Consider the following 23,645-nt stretch of genomic DNA (forward strand, 5'->3'; position numbering starts at 1 on the left):
TCAGACCCAACATTTGCTGATGCTACTCAAAGTGCTCTGGTGTCTTTCCATAACGCTGGGGGTGAGGAAATCCCCTGTGCCCCTGCTGAGCCCACCATGTTTTCTGGCTGCCTGGCCTCCAGCCACTTGACTTTTCGGTCCCTTGCACGCACGGTACTGCTCCCCGTCGCACTGCGCGCAGCGCTCGGGTGCGTGCACAGCAAGAGCCTGAGAGCTCTGCTGTTATATCCATATCCTTTCTTCTGAGCATCCCTTTGTCATGTCATCCATTAGCATGACTGTTTAATGCTGGTCTCCCGTTACCCAGACTCTGCGCGGCACAAGAGCAGAGCCCGTGTCTCTTTCTCATCGGTGTATCCCAGTCTTACTCCCCATGCTGGCATACAATAGTGCTCAATATGTGTGTGCTGAGTTAACGAGTGAGCACGCTGAGCCCCCCTGTGCTCTGGACCAAGTTTTTGATCAGGTGGACTTGAATGCAGCCTGGCGAGTGGGAGGCCAGGCAACTGGAACCCTGGGCTGGGGAGAGCCTCTCCGTCTCCCTCTGAGGGCAGGAAGGGTGGGCAGAGACTGGCCATCCCCCTACCCATGAGCCCTGGGGACAAGTCTCCACCCTCAGCCATCAACCCAGGGGCTCCCCATGTGTCCTCTCGGCTTCTCTTCCTGTCCCGCAGGGCTTCATGCATCCACAAATTCTAGCTGTGTGACCTTGGGCAAGTTATTTAAGCTCTCTGTGCCTCACTTTCCTCATCTGTAAAAGAGGAATAACAAGTATCCATCTCGTTGGGTTGCTGTGAGGATTAAATAAATACACATAAAAACCCTATACGCATCACTTGACACTGGGTAAATACTAGTTATTATTAGCATTAAAATTTGTCACATGTTCACTTCTCGGCAAAGCCACTTCACTTATGTGAAGTGTGGTTTGATCGTCACAGCAACTCTTTGAAATATTATTATCCCCATTTTACAGCTCAGGAAACTGAGTTCAGGGCAGCACTGTCCAATAGAACCTTTACGGTGATGGAATGTTCTGTGTAACGACACTGTCCGGTATGGTAGCCTCTAGCCCCACATGGCTGTGGAGCCCTGGAAGTGTTGTTCTGAGGATCCAATGAGGCAATGCATGGCCAGCAAGATGCGTGGCCCTAGTAACTCCTCAAAAAGCATTAGCTCTTATTATTGACAATGTGACGTATTATTACTGCTCTTGCTGGGGCTGTTGTTACAGGTGTCATCATTATTGTCACTACTGCTCCAATACAAAGAAGGAGCACAGTAAGAAGAGCTTTCTGTGGGTTTTCTGCTCTTGGCAACAGGGAGCCTTTCAGAGGGTTGTAAACTGAGAGCAACGTGGCTGGATTAACAAAGAAGCTCTCTCTGGCTGAGGTGTGTGGAAGGAGAGTGACAGGGAAGCCTCAGCCGAGGCAGTGGGGATGGGGACAGCGATGCAGGAGATGGAATCCACACCTGGTGATAGATTGGACGTGGGAAGTGACGGGGTGGGAGGAGTCATCCAATGCCAGGTGTCATTGCCCACCTTGGGGAATGCAGGAGAGGAGGCCGGCCCGCTCCGTCACGTACCAGCCCCCATTGCACTCCTGCATCCAGGTCCCAACCCAGCCCTTGCTCAGGTACAGACTGGCCCAGCCCATGGGCATCCTTCTCACACAACTGCAATTCTGTATGCATAATCTCCCTGCCGCACACCGCCCCGCCCATCTTCATGTTTTCTGCAGCCCTCAGGGTGGGATCTCTGGCCCTCCTGTCCCCCGATCCCAGGGGCTGGGCTGCTTCTCCTCCTATGGACCGGGCCATCCCAAACCCAAACCCATCTCCCGGTGACAGCCTGGGGACCCACGCCTTTCCCCGACGCCTCACTCTGGTGCCTTTGGGTGCCCTCTGCCGGCGTTGCTGTGTCACTGCATGGTTCTCCCGACTACCTGAGGCAACACCCAGCTCCACTTGGTCACACATGCCCCTGCTGTCCGGAGAGATGCCCCCAGAGCCAGCCAACCCCAGATCGGCTGGTGCAGAAAGAGAACCTGGGTCCCTGGCACCATCTGTGCAAATGGCTGCTTCTTTCCCATCTGTCCCTCTGGCACTGGCCCCTGGTTCTGCTGAGAATAGGGGTGGAGGCCGTGGTGCCGCCCCATCTCCATCCCCATCCCCACACCCACCTGGGGCTGCCACAGGTGCCCCTGCTCCTTCTGTTGGCATCCAGTCACCTCTCCACAGGCCTACGGTCACTTCTCTAGGTTGGACCACCATCATCCCTTACATGGGTGATTTCAGCATAGTTCCTCACCATGCCTCTTCTCCCCTGCAAAGCTTGTGATCGCAATCTCTTCTCCACATGCAGCCAGAGGAGGGACTTTTTAAAAAGCAAGCTTGACTGTTCTGCTCCTCTGAGTATAACTCTGCAACATCTCCCATTGCACCGAGGGGTAAGGGCTTCCCTGGATGGGCAGTTCTGAGCACTTTGTCCCCTGCTGGCTTCTCCAGAGGTCACCTGGGATGCGTCCTGTAGTCTGTAAAGTGGTTTCCTGTCTTCTACTTCCTGTCCTCCCTTTTCGCTGCTCATGGCCCTGGCGTGAGGCCCCTCTGTCCGCTTGGAATCTTTCACCCTCCGTCCCTGGAGTTTGGGAGCTCCAATGGCTGTTGGAGCCCTGCATCTCTCTGGGGGCTGCCCCACGTGTGGACAAGCAGAAGCACGGACACGGCTGTCTCCTCTTAGGGACTGTATTAAGGACCCCTTAGAGCCTCACACAGAGCTTGGTTTTCGGGGGCAAGGCTTGGTTACTTGGGACTTCCCCAAGAACTAGCTTCTGGGTCAGAAATTCCTAAGTCAGAGATTCCAAACTGTGATCTAGGAGGTCACTGCTGTCAAGGAGGGTCTCCCCCATCACCCCCATCCCCACCCAACCAACACATGCCCCTGCTTCAGCGCGAGCAGCCCTGCTTGAATCGATTGGTTATCTAAGTTAGAGTTCTCCGTACAGTTTTGTTGGAAGGAAGCCTTCTGAAATTAAAAAGAAAAGGTTCTAAAGCCTCATTCCAAATTTCATCCCATTCCACCAACATTTGCAAAACATCTTATAGATGACTTTATTTTTAGATTGTCTTTGTATTTTTATCTCGTATATTATTAACTTACTCACAAGGAAACAGACTCAGAAAGGTTAAGTGGCTTGCCCAAAATCACACAGCATGTACGTAATGGAGCTGGATTCAAACTCAGGCAGATTGGCTCTGCTGTCCTTCTTGTGGCCTCTCGAGGGGGAACTTGGTGTGCCCTCGTCACGACCCAGGGCCCTGCCGGGAGCTGACCCTGCCTGTGTCCACCTTGCAGTGCTGCATTGACAACTTTGAGGAAATTGTCAAGTTGCTCCTTTCCCACGGTGCCAATGTGAACGCCAAGGACAACGAGCTGTGGACGCCCCTGCATGCCGCGGCCACCTGCGGCCACATCAACCTGGTGAAAATCCTCGTTCAGTAGTACGTGCCCCTCTCTCCCCCAAGAACAGCCTTCCCTCTGCCTTTGGTTTTTTTCAAGTTCTATTTTTTTTTTTTTTTTTACTTTCATCTCCTCTCTCTCTTTTTTTTCTGTCTCGTTTGTTGCCTGCCACTCCTTCTCTTTTTCACCACATTCCCTTTCCATCCCTGTGTCTTCCTCTCTCGTTTTCTCTCCATCTCTGTCTCTTTCTTCCTTGGTATCACTCTGTCTTTTCCACTGTGTCTCTCTTAATTCTCTCTGTCTTTCCTTTCATTCTCTTTCTTTCTACCGATATTATTGGGTAAAATATACCTAACATAAAATTTACCATCCTTGGGACTTCCTTGGTGGTGCAGTAGTTAAGAATCCTCAGTCCTCGAATCCTCAGAGGACATGGGTTCGAGCCCTGGTCCAGGAAGATCCCACATGCTATGGAGCAACTAAGCCCATGGGCCACAACTACTAAGCCTGCGCGCCGAGAGCCTGTGCTCCTCAGCAAGAGAAGCCACCGCAGTGAGAAGCCCGCGCTCTGCAATGAAGAGTAGCCCCTGCTTGCCGCAACTAGAGAAAGTCCACGTGCAGCAATGAAGACCCAATGCAGCCAAAAATAAATAAATAAATTTATTAAAAAAAATTTACCATCCTTGTGTTACAGGCATACATCCCATTTGGTTACAGTGTATAATCCTTCCAATAGGCTGCTGAATTTGGTTTGCTGGTTTTTGTTTTTTGGGTTTTTTTTTTGGCTGTGTTGGGTCTTCACTGCTGCGAACAGGCTTTCTCTAGTTGGGGCGAGCGGGGGCTACTCTTCGTTGCGGTGCGCCGGCTTCTCATTGCAGTGGCTTCTCTTGTTGCGGAGCATGGGCTCTAGGTGTGCGGGCTTCAGTAATTGCAGGATACGGGCTCAGTAGTTGTGGCACACGGGCTCAGTAGTTGTGGCTAGCAGGCTTAGTTGCTCCGAGGCATGTAGGATCTTCCTGGACCAGGGTACGAACCTGTGTCCCCTACATTGGCAGGCAGGTTCTTAACCACTGCACCACCTGGGAAGTCCCTGCTAGTATTTTCTTGAGGACTTTTGCATCAGTGTTCATAAGGGATATCAGCCTGTAGTTTTCTTGTAGTGTCTTCATCTGTCTTTGTATCAGGGTATCATTTTCTTTTTTCAATCTCTTTTTCTCTGTCTGTCCCTATGAGCCTGAATTCATCTCCTCCATGCTTATGTGTCGTTGCCATTTTTGCTTTTCTTGCTATAAAAAAAAAAGCAAGCATACTTCCTTGGCTCTGCCCGCCCCCCCCCCCCCCCCGCCAAATCATGTCCACCTGCATTTCTCTGGGGCAGAACGTGCTTTGGGGGACACCACGTAACAATGCCTTTCCCAGGAATAAGGCCATTTCCCTCTATAGAGCTCTGACAGTCTTCTCCCATGCTGAAATTCCTTCTAGTCTGCTTAGTTTCTATAAACACACAGAAAAGGTACCATTAAATTTCAAGCGTATTTAATTGAATTCATCTAGTGATGGGAGGGCACTCAAGCTGGGCCAAGCCCTGTGCTGGGCACAGAGCACTCAGAGATGCTAAAGTTCTGAGGAACCACCAGGAAATCAGGTGATTTCAGTACCAGAGCCAAGACGGAGAGAGACCCATGGGTTGGGGTCCCAGGAGAACATCTGAGTGTAAGGATTCAGGAATAGTGGCCGAGTGCAGGTGACCTTTGGCAGGGGTCTCAGCAGAGCAGCCAGGGCCCATCAGGTGGATACTGGGGGGATAGAGATGCTGCCCTGGCTCAGAGGGGTGGAAGAGCTTACCCAAGGGCACACAGGAGCTCAGAGAGGTCACAGTGGAGGGCTGTTAGGCCAAAGGACTGGCAGGTGGCCCATGCCCACACCTCCGATGAGAACCTGGGTGCAGTTAAGTCTACAGGAGCATCAGGTGGCCACAGTCCAATCTGGGATGGTGCGAGAGGAGAAGGGAGCGGTGCCAGCCTGGTACAGTGGGTCTCCGGCACCGGTGTGCACCGGAATCATGGGTTTAAAATACGTAATCCTCAACCCCACCCACCCCACCCCCGAGAGACTCTGTTTCAGGAGGTCCAGAGTGGAGCCCAGGAAGCTGCATTTTATTTCAGTGGTGCCCGGGTGATTCTGCCGCAGGGCATCCCAGAACCATGCACATAGGAACCAGTGGCCCAAAAGGCAGATTCTGCCATGGAGCCCCAAGGCTCTGTCCTGTCCCTATCCTGGTCAGCCTTTTGGGCAGGGACTTAGAGGAGGAGGTAGGGGATAGCTGAGGTTACAAGGAGAAGTGAAAAGAGCTGGCCCATGAAAGGGCCAGGTTTGAGTCTTGACCCTCCCACGTCCTGGCTGTGTGACCTCAGACAAGTGACTGAACCTGTCTGAGCCTTTGTTTCCCTTGCATGAGATGGGGCCAATAATACTGAACCAAGAAGACTGTTAACGAGGATTATATCAAATGATGAGTGTAAAGAGCTTAGATCAAGCCTGGCTCTAAGCAGATGCCTAGGAAGCAGTGCTGCTGCCATTAATGTTGTATTTTCTTATTTGACATCTGTGCCCAAGTGCCTGCCTGCTGGTTCAACAGAGCGGGAAGCTGGGGGAAGTCTGCTGGCACAGCTCTCCTGGGATTTTGGCCCCTTCCCACCTGGGGCCCCTGAGATCCTGGAGATGCTGTCCTTGCTGGGCTGCACCGTGGTCGGGTTGTGGAGGTTGGGGTGCATAGTGGGGTGGGAGTGAGAGGCTGGATGGTAGAGGCAACCAGACCAACCCTCTGCGCACAAAGCTGGCCCTCACCCTGGCCCTCTCTCTGCAGTGGGGCCGACTTACTTGCTGTCAACTCCGATGGGAACATGCCCTATGACCTCTGCGAGGATGAGCCCACCCTGGATGTCATCGAGACGTGCATGGCGTACCAGGGTAAGGGCGGGGCCGCCTGCAGTGAAGTGGGCTTAGTGCGGGGCTGCGGCTCTCTCACATCAGTGCAGCTGAACAAGTTACCTAGCAATGTGCCCACCGCCTGCTCAGTGCTCAGGAACTGGGATGGGGCCCCACGATGGTTGTTACCCATGTGATGGGCAAGATGCGGACACAGAACAACCCTGGAAAACGTGCTGTGCACAAGGGGGGCGTTGCTCTCATCTGTGTCACCCCCCCACACACGGGTGGCCTCAGCTGGCCGGGTCTCTTCGTCAGCTGTGACAATTTCAATTCAATAAACATTCACAATAAAGATATATTCCCATTTGGAAAAAATAATACGAAGTCAAGAACATTCGCGGCTGCCTGCTCTGTGCCAGGCACCACACGGGCTGCCAGGGACCCTGGATAAACAAGATGTGGGCTGTCCTCAGCTTACAAATGAGCTTCAGAGAGGAAATGAATGCAGCAGTCAGAGAGATCTGCCCACACTCGCCACCCCAGTGCATACCCCTGAAGGACCTCCTCTTTAGAAATAAATCTCAAGTCCAGACCCTGGACTGCAGTCCAAGGTCCTGCCCGGGCTCTGCGCTTGTGTTTCTTCCCAGGTGGCTGCGGGAACTGCCCTTTTGACCTGTCCGTTCCCTGGCCCTGGCGCTTTCCTTGTTCACCAGCAGAACTTCCTAACAATTTTTGTGCCAATCTGGTGAATCTATGGACCCTTCTCAGAATAATATTTTTAAATACAGTTATCAAAGCCATAGGATTATAAAGGAAACCACTTCTATTAAAGTAGAGCTCCCCAAATATTTTTAAATGTGTGAAATAGAAACGTTATTGATTCGTGAAACAATAAGATAACATGATACGAAAATACCTACAGTTTCTGTTGGTGACAGAGTCACAGGCACTGCCAATTCTACTGTGAATTTGGCGTCCGTTCTAATGGAAGGAAATGCTACATTTCATTTAAAGGTTAATGAAAATAAACAGGTCATTCTTTTTCTCTTTCAAGTTTACAGACCTCCCCTGAATTCTATCCAAGAATGCTTGATCTCATGGACCTCTTTTTTCAGAGCAAATCACTCTCTCCTTAAATACCATTAGCAGCTGCTAGTAACACTTAAATTCTTAGCCAGAGATTCAGGCTTGAAAATGTGTTTCTGTGTCCCTCAACCTCGGTTTATTCAGCTCTCCATTCAAAAGTTGTATGCTCAGTAATTCAGTCATTGCCGTAATAAAGATTCATTGAGCATCGTGCCTGGCGCTGCAAACACAGCTGTAGACGAAATAGAAGAAATTAACAGAGACCTGGTCAAATAGAGTGGTCAGGGGAGGCCAGCTGAGGAGGTGGTCCAGGCTGGACCTAAAGGATGAGATGGGCCAGGTATTTGAGCAGTTGGAGACAGGTAGGTGGACGGTAGGGGTGGAAGAACTGTGTGTGTAACAGTAATCAATATTACTACAATGCCGACTGGGTACCAGGCAGGAATGGACCTTGTTTGTGGCCCAACACGTGGTGTTTGTATTCACTGGGCCTGGGAGAAATGATCTCTGAGCATATCTATCTACCTCGTTGACTGGCAGACCCTCGGGGACAGGAGTCATGCTTCCCCAATCTTCCCCCGCTCCCCTCCCCATTGGGTTCTCTGCCTGGGAATGCTGACTCAGTGCCCCCTTCCCCACTGCAGGCATCACCCAAGAGAAAATCAATGAGAAGCGGGCAGCTCCTGAGCAGCAGATGATTTCGGACATTCACTGTATGATTGCAGCCGGCCAGGACCTTGACTGGATAGATGCCCAGGGTGCCACACTGGTGAGGAGAGGGGCCAGGCTGGATTGGGCTGGGGGGGGGTCAGGACCAGAACCCAGACCAGCTAGAACTGAACCGGGCCAGTGCCGGTGGAGGCCAAGCCTATACAGTTGGGGCCTGTCCATGGCTTTGGACCTCCCCCACCTCTTGGGGCCAGGGGTGCCCCTGGAATGTGGGAAGTTAGTAGAGCGGGGCTCAGCCGCTTTGAGAAGCTGGGGCTGGGAGTCGGGAGCCCTGGGTGGGAGGCTTGGCTCTGCCATTCGCCTCTTCTGTCTCTAAGTTTCTCCTTTACCTCAAGCTCCAGGTGTCCATCCTGAGTTCATTATTTCCGCCTCCTCCTGTGATGTCTCCTGCCTAAGGACTGGTACCCTGTTCATCTGCTCACCCAGGCCATCTTGCTTTGCACTGTTCCCTCTCCTGCCTTAGTGTCCCCTCTCCCACCCCAATGCCTTGCCTCGCTGGCTGTCCCTGACGTTGCCGCAACAACCTCTCCTCTGGGTTCCCTGACTTCAGAGGCCAGACACCACCAGGCACCCATTCATCACTGGTTCACCCATCCATCCATCGGTTCGCCCACCCATCAACGTCCTCTATGCCGCATGCGGTACTAGACCCTGGAGATGGAGAACAATGGAGCCTTCTCTCTCTCTCTAATCTGCCTCGTTAGCTCCACTCACCCTTTCAGCTCAAGTGTCAGTGACTTGGGAAACCTTCTTGATCTTTCTTCATAGGCTCTCATAGCATGATACAGCTCAGTATTGCGGAAGGTCTGCTTCTGCAGCCTCTAAACTGAAAATTGGAGCATGGCCTTGGAAGCCCACCCCACCACTCCCAACCCTGCCCATGGCTGGGCCCTGCCCTAGGCTTGTGGTCTGTGTGATCGTGAGGACTCAGGGGTTTCAGAATCTTCAGCTCACCAGGTAGAGCTCAGCAGTACCAAGTTCCCTCACCGTCCCTCAGGCCTGACCTGGTGGCCCAGGTGTGACAACTGGGCTTCTCCTACCTGTTCCTGAGCCCTACCCTCTGCCTCATGCCCTTTTCTTTTCTTTTTTTTTTAATTTAAAAACTATTTATTTACTTATTTATTTTATAGTTAATTTACGATATTATATTAGTTTTGGGTGTATAACATAGCGTTTCAATATTTTTATAGATTATACTCCAGTTAAAGTTCTGACAAAGCAATAGCCAATATTCCCTGTATTGTACAATATATCTTTGTTGCTTATTTATTTTATACATAATAGTTTGTATCTCTCAATCCTCTACCCCATCTTGCCCCTCCCCCATCCCTCTCAATATTGGTGAGTCTGTTTCTGTTTTGTTATATACATTCACTTGTTTATTTTTTAGATTCCACATATAAGTGATAACATATTTGTCTTTCTCTGTCTGACTTATGTCACTTAAGTGTAATACCCTCTGGGTCCATCCACATGGCTGCAAATGGCAGAATTTCATTCTTTTTTATGGCTGAGTAATATTCCATTGTCTATATATACCACACCTTCTTTATTCATTCATCTTTGATGGACACTTAGTTTGCTTCCGTATCTTGGCAATTGTAAATAATGCTGCTATGAACACTGGGGTGCATGTATCTTTTCAAATTAGTGTTTTCATTTTCTTTGGATATATACCCAGCAGTGGAATTACTGTATCATATGGTAGTTCCATTTTTAGGTTAATGCACCTCATGCCCTTTTCTATGAACAAGGTCCCTGCTCCGATCACCTGCTCAGCCCAGAACTCAAGGATAGAGTCAGGTAGTTGGATTGAGTACTGCTGCATGAACGCTGTATGAAATCATGGCCAGGCTGTATCAGGGAGTTGCCCACCGTAGCTGGAGCTCCTCTGGGTCTGTGGCTCAGTCCTCTAGACACAGGGGTCTGCTCCGCTTGGGCTAGCCTCATAAGTGGCTCACCCACATGGGCCGGGCACATACTAGGTCTCAGGTCTTCCCAGTAAAGTGGGGAGATGAACAGTACCTTCCTTAAGCATTGTTGGGAGGACTAAATGAGATTCTGCATGTAGGTGCTCAGCACAGAGTCTGTAACTGCTCAATAGATGCTAATGATTAACACATTATTATTATTTACATTAGCACTCTACTGTATATAAAATAGATAAACAACAAGGATCTACTGTATAGCACAGGGAACTATATTCAATATCTTGCAATAACCTATAATGGAGAAGAATCTGAAAAAGAATATATATATATATATATGTACGTATGTATAATTGAATGACTTTGCTGTACACCTGAAGCATTGTAAATCAACTGTACTTTAATAAAACAAAAAACCACCAATATTGCTCTCCCAGTCATACCTTTTTATTCCCAGCCATGTATGTGACCCCACAGCTTGTAATGTCTGGCTGTCCAGCTGTGTGTCATTCCCAACCACTGGCAAGCAGCAGATATTTATAAATCAGATAATGATACCAACTTTCACGTGTGCCTGTACCAGATCACACCCTGAGTTTTTTCTACAAATTAAAAAATAAAGGAAAACCTCTATTTGCCAGAACCTTACAGCAACCTGACCCCAGGATGATGCAGCATCTGGCCATCAGGGCTCTGTTCTGAAGGCCATGCTTTCCCTGTCCCACTGGCTGGGTCTCTGTTGCCCCAGACCTTGGCCCCCTCGAGAGCCCTCTGATTTCCTCCCAGCCTGGCTTCTGCTGGCCTCCTTGGGCTCTCACCTGTCTCCCACCTTGTCTGGGCATTCGGTTTCTCTTTGCCTCGTCTCCTTCTCGCTCCTCCATCCATTCCCACAGTGCATCTTGTCATCACTTATGGCTCTCTAAGGATGTTCATCACTTACTGAGGGTTCGTCACGTGCTAAGTACTTTATGTATTTTCTGGGAGATTGGGCAAGTGGACAACTGAGGTCTGCAAGGTGGTATCCATCACCAGAGGCCTTAAATGGTGCCAGGTAAGAGAGATGGGGCCTCAACGTGAACTTTCCCTTATTGGATGTATTGGGTATCTATTGCTGCATAACATACTAACACAATATGTAACATCTCAAAACAACAATAAATATTTATTATCTCACATCGTTTCTGTAGGTCAGGGAATTGGGAGCAGCTTAGCTGGGTGGCCCTGGCATGGAGTCTCTCATGAGGTTACAGTCAAGATGTCAGCCAGGGATGCAGTCATCTGAAGGCTTGACCGGGGCTGGAGGACTCACTTCCAAAGTGGCACACTCACGGCTGCAAGTTAACACTGGCTGTCGGCAGGAGGCCTCAGTTTCTCATCTCTTAGGCTCTCTCCTTAGGGCTGCTTAAGGGTCCTCACAACATGATGGCTGCCTCCCTCTAGAGTGACTGATGCAAGAGAGCCTAAGGTGGTAGCAGCAATGACTTTTATAATCTCAGAAATCACACACCACCACTTCACCACGTCCTATTGGTTTGAAGTGAGTCACTTGTTCTGGCCCACATTCAAGGAGGGAGGCATTAAGCTTCATCTTTTTTTTTTTTCAATTTTTAACATTTTATTTTTGGCTGCACTGCGTGGCTTGTGGGATCTTAGTTCCCCGACCAGGGATTGAACCCAGGCCCTTGGCAGTGAAAGCGTGGAGTCCTAACCACTGGACCACAGGGAATTCCCTAAGCTTCATCTTTTAAAGAGAGATGTGTCAAAGAATTGGTAGACATACTTTAAAACCACCCTATTGGACCTCTGAGACCCCTTCTACAGGGCTCGATGCAGAGTAGGGACTCAGTAAATGCTGTCGCCTTAACTATAGGGCTTGAAGACGGGAGAAAGGCTCGCCTGTCTGCCTTACCTTCTAGTTCCACGTTGCAGACTTACTAATGCTCTGTAACATGGCTGGTATTTCCACCGCATTCTATTCCATTCTGCTGGCCCCAAGTATGATCTGGGACTTGGGTCAGGGAACGGGCTCTCCTGCCTCCAAATGAGGGGCCAGCCCCATGTGGAATGCTCACGTCTTTCCTCTCCTTCAGCTGCACATAGCTGGAGCCAATGGATACCTGCGGGCAGCCGAGCTCCTCCTGGACCACGGGGTGCGCGTGGATGTGAAGGACTGGGATGGCTGGGAACCCCTGCACGCGGCTGCCTTCTGGGGACAGGTAGTTGTCACCCACAGGGCTGTGAAGGAGGCCATCACAGGGTCAACCTGCTGTCCTTTGGGCTGGAAGTTGGTTCAAAAGAACACAAGACCCACTTAGGGTGTTGGCTACGGCTATTATGTGGGATATGAAAAAACCTAGGGAGTTTGCAGAAATGATTGACGAGTTGTGTCCTAACAAGACGACAATCCAATTTGCTGGAAAATTCCCCACATTTCTGCCTTGAATAGTTTCTCCCTTTGTCTCCCAGATAGAAATCTCGGTGGCTTTCACCATTCCTCTTTAAACACCTGACAGCTCTGGAGTTATAGCTGACTCCCTCTTCTGTCCCTTGGTATGGCCCAGACATGCTGGAGGAGGTGTCAAGCCAATTGCATTTGCCGGGATTCCTGGCTTTAGGGGGCAGAGCCTTCCCTGGGAGTCAGCTTTGCCCCACCATTCTTTGGATCACATCCTAAGAAGCTTTGAACACTCTCTCCACCTCCTAGGCTTTCTGAGCCCTGGGTAGGGGGAAACCTTGGCTTCTTCCTATGTTTCAGATGCAGATGGCAGAGCTATTAGTGTCCCATGGGGCCAGTCTCAGTGCTAGGACGTCCATGGATGAGATGCCAATAGGTAAGTTCAGGACAACACTTGGTACATACATAAGCATTCATCGATTTTTTGATGAATAGAGGATAAATGGTTAAATATGGTTGGATAGACGGTGGGTTGGTGTGTGGATGGATAGTTGGATGAATGAATAAATTAATGGGTGGTAGATGGATGGAAGGATGGATGGGTGGGTGGATAAGTGGATGAATGTATGTATGAATGAATAAGAGGATGGGTGGGTAGAGGATGAGTCTATGGATGGATGACTGGTTCAGCGAATAGGTAGACGGCTGAATGAAAGGATGAGGTGGATTGAGTGGGTAGGGATGTATGATTTCAGCATCTTTTCATAAGTTCTTGCTTGGGCTACATGGGGTACCTGCTTGTTTCCCTTGATACTTTTTGTGGGGAATTAATGACTCCTCTTGGAAGCTATCAAATGTGTCTGAATCCTTCGGTCATAACTGGGAATTGGGACTGTACATGGGACATGGGTTTCCTCTTCTTACAGTCCTCTAAGGATTGAGTCGTAGCCTAGAAATAAGGCTGGCACTGTTTTCTCCCCTCCTCCCATGTCCCAAAAGATGCTGGGAGTTTTCAGTGGGTTGGCGTGGCAGCTCCTCTGGTCTGGAGGGCCCTCAGGGACCACAGCCCCCTGCACTATCCCCCACCATGGGCTCCTTTGCCCCTTCAGACCTGTGTGAAGAGGAAGAGTTCAAGGTACTGCTGTTGGAGCTAAAACACAAGCACGACGTGATCATGAAGTCACAGTTGAGGCACAAGTCATCCTTGAGCCGCAGGACGTCCAGTGCGGGCAGCCGCGGGTGAGTCAGGGGCAGGGCAGCCGGGGCGCCCGAGGATGCCCCCACCCATGGCGCCTGGATGCAGCCTCTCAGCATCCCCCCACCCCCACTCCCCTTAGGAAGGTGGTGCGTCGAGCCAGCCTGTCGGACAGAACCAACCTGTACAGGAAGGAGTATGAGGGAGAGGCCATACTATGGCAGCAGAGGAGCGCAGCCGACGATCAGCGGACCTCCACCTACAATGGGGACATCAGGGAGACCAGGACAGACCAAGAGAATAAGGACCCGGTGAGTGCCTGCCTCCTGCCTGGCCCCCGTCTTGGTCACTGCCGTGGGAGGGGGACAGGGCCCCAGCCTGGTGTTGCCTCTTCATCTCAGAGCCTTCAGAGGGTGGTCAGCTGGCAGTGCCCTTAAACTAGCTGGATCCTGTCTGATGTGGGCAGCTACCGTGGTTAATGGGGCAAGCGTAGGGTGTGTTCGTGTCAGAGCCGGGAGACTTGCACCCAGTAGGGACTCATAATTGCCAGGGAGTGAGTGATCACCATGTGCCTGCTTGGGCTCCAGCAGAAGAGAGATTTAGTTCTGAGCTGCCCAGAAGAGAGATTTCGTAGGGCAGCCACCCTGGGGGAGAGGGCACTACAACTTCTTCGGGGGAAATATAACAAGATGTGGAGAATTGTGTTGAGACATCAGGTTGGAAGAAAATTTTTGAAAAATAGTAAGGGGCTGGCAGGACATCTAAGAAGCCGGCTCCAGGAGGAGCCAATGGTCTGAGCATTCAACCACTTTCCTAAGAGGATGCTGTATTAGTTTCTGAGAGCTGCTGTAACGAAAGACTGCAAACTTGGTGGCTTGAAGCAACAGAAATGTATTCTCTCCCAGTTCTGGAGGCCAGAGGTCTAAAAATCAAGGTGTCAACAGGGTTGGCTCCTTCTGGGGTCTCAGAAGGGAAATCTGTTCCATGCCTCTCTCCTAGCTTTTGACGGCTCAGGCCTTCCTTGGCTTTTTGCTAGCAGGCCTCCAGTCACTGCCTCTGTCTTGACATGGCCTTCCTTGTATATGTGTGTGTATCTCTGTTTTCTCTTAGAAAGATACCAGTCATTGGATTAGAGCCCACCCTCATCCAGTATGACCTCATCTTTTTTTCTTTTTCCTAACATCTTTATTGGAGTATAATTGCTTTACAATGTTGTGTTAGTTTCTGCTGTATAACAAAGTGAATCCGCTATACATATACATATATCCCCATATCCCCTCCCTCTTGCGTCTCCCTCCCACCCTCCCTATCCCACCCCTCTAGGTCTCATCCAATGTGACCTCTTCTTAATTTAACTGATTACACCTGCAAAGACCCTACTTCCAAATAAGGTTACACTCAGAGATGTGGGGTGGGTAGGAGTTTTGGGGGGACACTGTTCGACTCAGTACCGATACACTCAGGTCCATGCATGGCTGCAGCCTTGCTGAGAGGAGTGAGCAGGTTTGGGACCAGAGCAGAATTGCTGGGGACAAGAAGGAAGAGGCTGACCATACCAGTAGGGGTCTGCCTTTGTGGTTCTTCCATTACACGATGAGCAGTTGAAAACATTTCTAGCAAGTGTTGCTTTGGAGGGATGCAAAATGTCTCAGTGGGGCCCTGCTTTCCTGCGTGAACAGGGAGGTCACATGAGGGCTTGTCTTGCCAGCTGGAGAGAAGGCAAGAGAATCCCCATCAAAACACTGGCTGGGATGGAGCCGGCACACGTGGAGCTTTTGTCTTCCTTCTTCCCTAAACTTGGAGGTTGGGAGAGAAAAGAGTTGTAGATCAAAATCGAATCACATTTCAAATGCCTCCCAGCTATGCTTTAATTATTTTTTCTTTGTGATTCATGTGTAACTTGTGTTAAGTACACAAAGCTTAAATGAATTTTTCAATAAACTTACAAACACATACCTTCCGATGAAAGTATAGAGCATTTTTGTCATCCCAGAAGGCTCCCATGTTCTCTTTTCCAAGGACTTCTCCCACCCCAAAGGTAGCCACTATTTAACTTGGAGCACTAAAGATTAGTTTTGCACCTGCATCTGCATATGAATGGACCCAGGCAGTCTATGGTTCTTTGTGTTTGGTTTCTTTTTTGGGGGGGATGGTACGCGGGCCTCTCCCTGTTGTGGCATCTCCCGTTGCGGAGCACAGGCTCCGGACGCGCAGGCTCAGCGGCCATGGCTCACGGGCGCAGCCGCTCCGCGGCATGTGGGATCTTCCCGGACCGGGGCACGAACCCGCGTCCCTTGCATCGGCAGGCGGACTCTCAACCACTGCGCCACCAGGGAAGCCCTGTGTTTGGTTTCTTTGTGTCTCCGAGATTCCTCCACGTGGTGGCATTCAGCAGCAGTTCATTCTTTTTCATTGCTCTGTAAATTCTATTATTTACATAGTCTACAATTTATGTGTCCATTCGTCCGTTGGTGGACATTTGGGTTGTTTCCAGCCTGGGCTATTTTGAATAAAGCTGCTCCGGACATCCTTGTGTGTGTCTTTTGATGGACACAAGCGCTGTTTTCTGGAGGGTATTTACCAAGGAATGCGGTATGAGTTACGGGGTAGGCGATATGTACCTTTCAGAGATCCCGCCAGGCAGTTTTCCAGAGCAGTTGTACCTGTCTGCTCTCCCTTCAGCAGTGAAGGCGCCTTTCTTGCCAGCTGTTGGGATAGTTAGTTCTCTGCGTGTGAGCCGTCCTGGTGGGGTTGCTGTGTAGCTCAAATTTTTAGTTTGTTTTTCCCGATGGTGGATGATGTTGAACCTTTTCTTGTGCTTATTGGCCAACTGGTTATCTCTTCGTGCTTCATCTGTTCTTTAGCCCTTTTTTATTGGGCTGTTTATCTTTTCCTTATTGATTCATAGGAGAGACTGAGATTCTTCAAGAAACCCTCAGGGGTTTCCCTCTCCACGCCTGCTCCTTTCCGTGTGTCTATTCAGATCTCACAGGCCCCAGGATTCTCTCAGAAGTGCTCATTGATGTAGAGTTTCATAAACCATTAGCCCTGTAGGGAAAGGGTGGGGGGATAGGGATGCTGGAGACCAGCCTGAGTTAGGTCTGAGTTTGTTGTTGTTGTTAATTTCTGGAGATTCCTCATCAAGGCTTCAGTTTATCTGGAGTTGAGTGAAAGCAATCAGATGGGCCACTTGGCCTCAGGGGCTGGGGTTTCAGACCAGGGAGGAGAAGACAGGGTACAGAGATGGCATAGCCAGAAGCAGGCAGTCCTCTCTCAGGTGCTCAGAAGTCCTGTCCCAGGGAAACCGTCAGGGTCCAGGGTCCCTGTCCCAGCCCCAGAGGGAACAAGGAGGTCACAGGATACAGCTGCAAAGCTCAAAGCTCCTTCCTTTTTTGTTCCTACTACCTTTCAAGGCCTTAGGTGCTGTCAAGGACATAATAGTCTATAAGGTAGGGATTCTCAAAGTGTGGTCCCTGGACCAGCAGTGTCAGTGTCACCTGGGAACTTGTTAGAAATGCAGATTCTCAGGCCCCACCCCAGATGTACCAAATCAGAATCCCTGGGGCTGAGGCCCAGCACTCTCTGTTTTAACCAGCCCTGCAAAGGATTATGATGCATGCATGAATTTGAGAACCACTGATCTAAGGGAGTATTTGCTCAGCCTGACTCCCAAGTCAGGTTTCTGCCAAGGCTCTGTGCTGTTAACCCCCAGGGCTGGCTTGGGTACATGGTTTTGGCAGAGCTGATTCACTGATAGCAGGCACAGCAGTAATAAGACAACCCCGTCTCTTCAACCAGTGGTTCACAATCTTAACTGTAAAAGAAAATCACCTTGGGGTGGTGTTTTGTTTTTGTTTTGAAAAAACCTGATGTCCAGGCTGCAGTCCCAACTGATTAAATCAGAATCTCCAGGCTTGGGGCTCAGGCATTGTATTAATTAATTAATTAATCTTTGGCTGCATTGGGTCTTCATTGTTGCTCACGGGCTTCCTCTAGTTGCGGCGAGCAGGGGCTACTCTTGGCTGCAGTGCGCGGGCTTCTCATTGCGGTGGCTTCACTTGTTGTGGAGCACGGGCACGTGGGCTTCAGTAGTTGTGGCACGAGGGCTCAGTAGTTGTGGCTCGCAGGCTCTAGAGCGCAGGCTCAGTAGTCGTGGTGCACGGGCTTAGTTGCTCTGTGGCATGTGGGATCCTCCTGGACCAGAGATTGAACGCTTGTCACCTGCATTGGCAGGCGGATTCTTAACCACTGCGCCACCAGGGAAGTCCCTATTTATCTATTTAATGAATAGACTTTATGTATTTATTTACTTTTTGACTAGTTTTAGGTTTTCAGATAAATAAGTGGGGGGAATTCCCTGGTGGTCCAATGGTTAAGACTCCACACTTCCACTGCAGGGGTATGGGTTTGATCCCCGGTCGGGTAACTAAGATCCCACACGCTGCGATACAGCCAAAAAAAAAAAAAGAAAAAGAAGTGGGAAGTACGGACAGTTCCAATATACCCTCGTTATCATGCCCCCCTGTTTCCACTATTATTAACCTCTTGCTTTAGTGTAGTATACACGTTATCATTGATGAGCCAGTATTGATACATTATATTAACTAAAGTCCATAGTTTCCATTAGGGTTCACTTTTCTGGTTGTATGTTCTATGGATTTTAACAAATATATAATGTCATGTGTCCATCATTAAAGTGTCATACAGAATATTTTCATTGCCCTAAAAATCCCTGATGCTCCCTATTCATCCCTTCCCAACCCCAGGCAATCACTGATCTTTTTACCGTCTCCAAAGTTTTGCCTTTTCCAAAATCATACAGTATGTTGATTGAATCACACAGCATGTTGCTTTTCAGTTCGGCATTGCATGTGTTTAAAATCTCCCAGATGATTCCAATATGCACTCAAGGCTGAGAACGAGTGACTTCCATCCCTGCTGCTCAAATTATTCGCAGGAACGTGTTAGAAATGCTGAAATTTGGGTCCCAACCCAGACCTAGTGAATCAGAATATACATTTTAACAAGAGCCCCAGGTGACTCATATGCACATGAAAGATTGAGAAGCACTGATTTAGACCATCAAGAATCTGCATCCTCCCATCCCATTTGTCATCAGTTTGCCTGCATAGTTCAGAAGAAGCCACTGAAGAAACAGAAGAAACACACACATAAATGGAAACTTGCTATGGGAAGCATTCCTCTCCTCACCATATTTTAATCTAATTATATATTTCTTGGAGATCTTTCCAAGAAATCAGATTCTTGGAATCACAAGTCAGCACATAGAGACTTCCTTCATTTTTTCCTACCAGCTCCAGAACAGTCTAATACAAGTACTTGCCATAATTTCCCACCTGCCTAATGATGGTTTTCATGCTCCCCTGAGGGAATCTATCTGTGAAACAAAGTCCTGGAAATGGGCATGCTTGTGCAAAGTATATATTTTTCTTAAAAAAAAATTTTTTTTTTTGTGGATGGTGTGACATTGCCCTCCAAAGAAGTTGTGGCAGTTGACACTCCTGTCTACTTCCCACACCCCTGCAAGCACTGAATAATAACAAACTTTAAAAATATTTGTCAGGAATTCTCTGGCAGTCCAGTGGTTAGGACTCTGTGCTTTCACTGCTGAAGGCCCAGGTTTGATCCCTGGTCAGGGAACTGAGATTCCACAAGCCACTCAGTACACTTCCCCGCCAACCAAAAAAAAAATGTGTTGGAACTTCCATGATGGTCCAGTGGTTAAGAATCCACCTTCTAATGCACGGGACAGAGGTTCGATCCCTGGTCAGGATCCGGGCAACTAAGCCCGTGCGCCACAACTACTGAGCCCGCGTACCACAACAAAGACCCGACGCAGCCAAAAGTAAATAAATGATAAATAAATAAATATTTTTAAAAAATTTGTCAATGTGATGGGTAAAAATGATATTTTGTTGTTTAAATTTTTATGTCATTAACTATTTGTGAGATTGAAAATTTTTCCTACATTTATATGCTATATAGATCTACATTTTGCTGTGATCTGAATATTAATGTCCTTTGCCTGTTTTTTCCGTTGGGTAGTTGGGCTTTTTCAAATGGACTTTTAAGAGCTCTTTATACATTTGGAAATTAGTCCCTTTTCTCTTATAGGTTGTAAATATATTTCTAGTTTTTCATGTGTCTTTTGACTTTGCTATGCTTTATATTTTCGTCACTGTCAGATGAATCTACCTTTTAGTCATAGTTTCTAGGCTGCAGCTACTTTTTAAATTTTTTTTGTGGTACGCGGGCCTCCCACCGCTGCGGCCCCAGACGCGCAGGCCCGGCGGCCACGGCCCATGGGCCCAGCCACTCCGCGGCACGCGGGATCCTCCCGGACCGGGGCACGAACCTGTGTCCCCTGCATCGGCAGGTGGACTCCCAACCACTGCGCCACCAGGGAAGCCCATAGGCTGCAGCTACTTTTAAAGCTCTTATTACCCAGGGATTTCTAGGTATAAAAGATCTCTGGGTAAGAGCGTCTTCCATTTGTAGTGGAGATATACCAGGGGCTAAGAGGAAGGATTACAAGTGACCCAACTAAAATCGACTTACACAAAAAAGAGATGCATTGGCTTATGTAACTGGAAAGTCTGGGGCCAAGTGGATCCAGGGGCTCAAAACATATCATCAGGATGCAGTCTCTCTCTCTCTCAGTCTCTGTCTCTCTTTCAGTCTTCCTTAGTGCTGGCTTCACAGCCAAGTAGACCCTTTGAAATGGTATCTCCCCAGTACATCATTCTTACCAGCGTAGTTCCTACAGAAATAGATCTGCTCTTTCCCAACTTTTCTAGCACAAGTCCCAGGGTTGAGTTTCACTGAACCAATTTCAGTCAGGAACCCACCCCTGAACCAATTCCTGTAGGGAGTTTATTGATTGGCCAGGCCTGGGGTCGTGGTCTTTTGCTGGGAGCAAAGGTGAGAGTGGGTCAACTCTATCAAAACCCATAGATTGGTGAGTTCCCCAAAGGAAAATAGAAGTCTTATTACCCAGGTAGGGAAAACGGATGAGGACAGGCCCAAACAATCATGCTTTCAGCAGAGGCACAAGTGGGGTATGGGTTCAGATCTTCCAGCCAGCTGGTAACGTTGTCCTTCTCACCCTCAAGAACCCCAGGCTGGAGAAGCCCGTGCTGCTCTCCGAGTTTCCTACCAAGATCCCACGAAGTGAAATGGACGTGCCTGTTGAGAACGGCCTCCGGGCTCCGGTCAGCACCTACCAGTATGCGCTGTCCAACGGGGACGTCTGGAAAGTGCATGAGGTGCCGGACTACAACATGGCCTATGGCAACCCTGGCATGGCCGATGCCACCCCGCCCTGGAGTGGCTACAAGGAACAGAGCCCCCAGACGCTTCTGGAGCTGAAGCGGCAGCGGGCTGCTGCCAAGCTGCTCAGCCACCCCTTCCTGAGCACCCATCTGGGTAGCGGCATGGGCAGGACGGGTGAGGGCGGCAGCGAAGGCAAGGCCCCTTTGATCGGAGGCAGAACTTCCCCGTACAGCAGCAATGGGACCTCGGTGTATTACACGGTCACCAGTGGAGACCCCCCACTCTTGAAGTTCAAGGCCCCCATGGAGGAAATGGAGGAGAAGGTCCACGGCTGCTGCCGCATCTCCTAGTCCCTGAGGGATGGAGGGGAGGGATGCTCTGGGGAGAGGGTCCCTGGAATCCAGGCCAGCCCAGCAGCCCTGCCTGGGGAGGCTTCCGAGGGCAGCTGGGGAGAGGTGGGCTCTGCTTTCCAGAGGAACGCTAACCTCACCTCTCAGCCAGCTGCCCATAGCATCACCACTTCCCACGGTTCTGCTTCTTGCCGCACTGTCTGCCATCAAACACAAGGCCCATAGTGGCTTCCTGACTCATCCTGCTGTCAGATTTCAGGAGCATGGGCTGGGATTCCGGTTCTGTTGTTGGTAAAGGCTTCTCTGGACCAGTACTCACATGTGACATATCAATACACACACACACACACACAATCAACATGTGTAGGGATGACACAGCTGGGCTCATGGGAAGCAGGTGGGACTGAGAATTTGTGGGCTCTTCCCAAGAGGACTGAAGTTAAGACTCAGAGTTTTGTCACCACTGCCAACATGGCTTTAGCAGGGGAGGAGGCCTGCTAAGCTGATACCTGTCAGCCTGCCCAGAGCCCTACCAGGGTTTGCTATCATCATCCACATCCGGCAGGAACAGGAGGTCCTCTCTGCATCCAGAGGGAGCTATGCGCCCACGTCGGGTGGATGACACGGGCGTAGGCCTGCTCCCCACAGCCTTGCTTGTGCCAAGTGCCAGCTGTGTGAGTGCCCAGGGGCCAAGGTGGAAAACCTGGCTATTCCAATCCTGGAATAATCCAAATCATATTTTGCTCTTGGGTGGAAGCATCAAAAGATGGAGGGGAGAGAGAACAAAGGTAGTGTTTCCAAAAGTGCATTTGCTGAAAGAATTCTTTTAGGCTACAAAGCTTCAGGTTGGGAAGGGGGTCCACTGAATTAGTTTTCTTTCCTGAACAGTATCACGATCACTAGGTTTTACTGACTGGTGTTGGACAAATGAAGCTAAGCGAGAAACTTCAGTTGGAAGGGCTTTTCCAGGGAGAGAGGCAAATTCATGTTGTTAATTTCTGCAGACATCTCTGGTAACCATGACAGAGCCCAGCGCCCTGGCCAACCTTTGTGAATATTCGGCTGATTTCAGTCCAGCCTGTCTCAGCCGGCCCTCCTCAGACGAAGCCATCAGAGTGAGCAGTGGGGGGCTGCCGGGGCCCCTGCCTCTCCCAGAGTGAATGCTCAGCACTCCCAGGCCAGCTTTGCATTTTCTGGAATGCTTGGTGAGACGGATTTGCCAGTTGGCCCTTGTGAGTTCCTGTCTGGCCCAGGAGCTCCCATCCTGCTCCTGCCAGAGTGGTGACAGCCCAAGGCTGAAAATCCAAGGTGCACATGGTCCAACACCCTGCACTGCATTCAGGAGAGCGGTGGTGGGGCTGTAGTTGGGTCTTGCCCAGCTCTACTGTTTCATAGCCCCAATCTTTCTGATGCTGCGGAGGGAAGCCTATGAGAGGCAGGCTGCCTGCCACCTCTTCACTGCATTCTCTCGTGAGCCCCTTTGAAATTGTTGCCCACGAGTTGGGCGCTGTCCGTGGAATCGGCCAAAACCTTCTGGTATAACTAACGAACTGCAGGTTTGTTTCCTGCTCTGTGCACCCTTTACTTGTCTAAAACTACCTCTTTAGAGCTCTGAAGGGGCCCCTGAGGTCCAGATTCTGGAATTTGGGGGGCAAATCTGGGTTTCCTTTAACCCTTTTCTTTCTGAGCTTATGAGAAATTCTCACCGAGGGACATCTGGGCCAGAGGCTGGGGCTGGAGGAGCCCCCTTGTGCCACAGTCCTAGTAATGAGGTCTGCTGTTTGTCCCAGTCCTCCACTGTGGTCGCCATGGCTCCCATAGCCCAGAGGCAGAGCTGGATCCCAAGGGCCTCGCTGATGCTTTACCAGGAGCAGGGCAGCTGGGTCAGAGAACAGTGCTCCTGGATGCAGGGAGAGTCACAGCACCAGGCCACTCCCACCCCAGCTCCAGGACGGATCCAGTCCAGGGTGGAAAGGCAGGTCAGGCGACTTCAGACAGGTGTGCGTGACACCTGCCACATCCCTGGGGTCTGGGGCTGACTCTCCATCATCTCATCCTATGGCTGGAGCAGGGCAGGGATGATTCAAAACACACATGCCTTTTAGGCTTTAAAATAGTGTTCAGATCAGACTGACACTGAAATTCCTCTTAAGCCCACTTGAGCTGCAAGCTGGGAGGTGCTGAGGGAAGACACACGCTCCTAGGAGAGAGCTGTGTACGTTTTCAGATCTGTTTGCTCAGGGGCCAGAGACTGAAGGTATTTATTGCCCGCTCTGAG

The 23,645-nt window shown here is 49.9% G+C and overlaps 1 protein-coding gene across 2 annotated transcripts in view; it reads left to right on the forward strand.

The window, feature by feature from the left end:
• Positions 1–21,607, forward strand: part of PPP1R16B (protein phosphatase 1 regulatory subunit 16B) — a 72,718-nt gene extending 51,111 nt beyond the window's left edge. The window contains exons 3-10 of one of the 2 annotated variants that reach the window (XM_082670841.1): positions 3,356–3,501; positions 6,327–6,430; positions 8,122–8,246; positions 12,225–12,350; positions 12,890–12,965; positions 13,639–13,768; positions 13,867–14,035; positions 20,858–21,607. In XM_082670841.1, the coding sequence (XP_082526967.1) occupies positions 3,356–3,501; positions 6,327–6,430; positions 8,122–8,246; positions 12,225–12,350; positions 12,890–12,965; positions 13,639–13,768; positions 13,867–14,035; positions 20,858–21,367 (1,386 nt within the window). In that variant the 3' untranslated portion in view covers positions 21,368–21,607. The remainder of the gene's footprint in view (positions 1–3,355; positions 3,502–6,326; positions 6,431–8,121; positions 8,247–12,224; positions 12,351–12,889; positions 12,966–13,638; positions 13,769–13,866; positions 14,036–20,857) is intronic. The other variant, XM_082670842.1, reaches the window with a different exon arrangement.
• Positions 21,608–23,645: the final 2,038 nt, after the last annotated feature.

This window comes from Grampus griseus (assembly GCF_964374135.1).
Source record: "Grampus griseus genome assembly, chromosome: 14".
Classification (NCBI taxonomy): domain Eukaryota; kingdom Metazoa; phylum Chordata; class Mammalia; order Artiodactyla; family Delphinidae; genus Grampus; species Grampus griseus.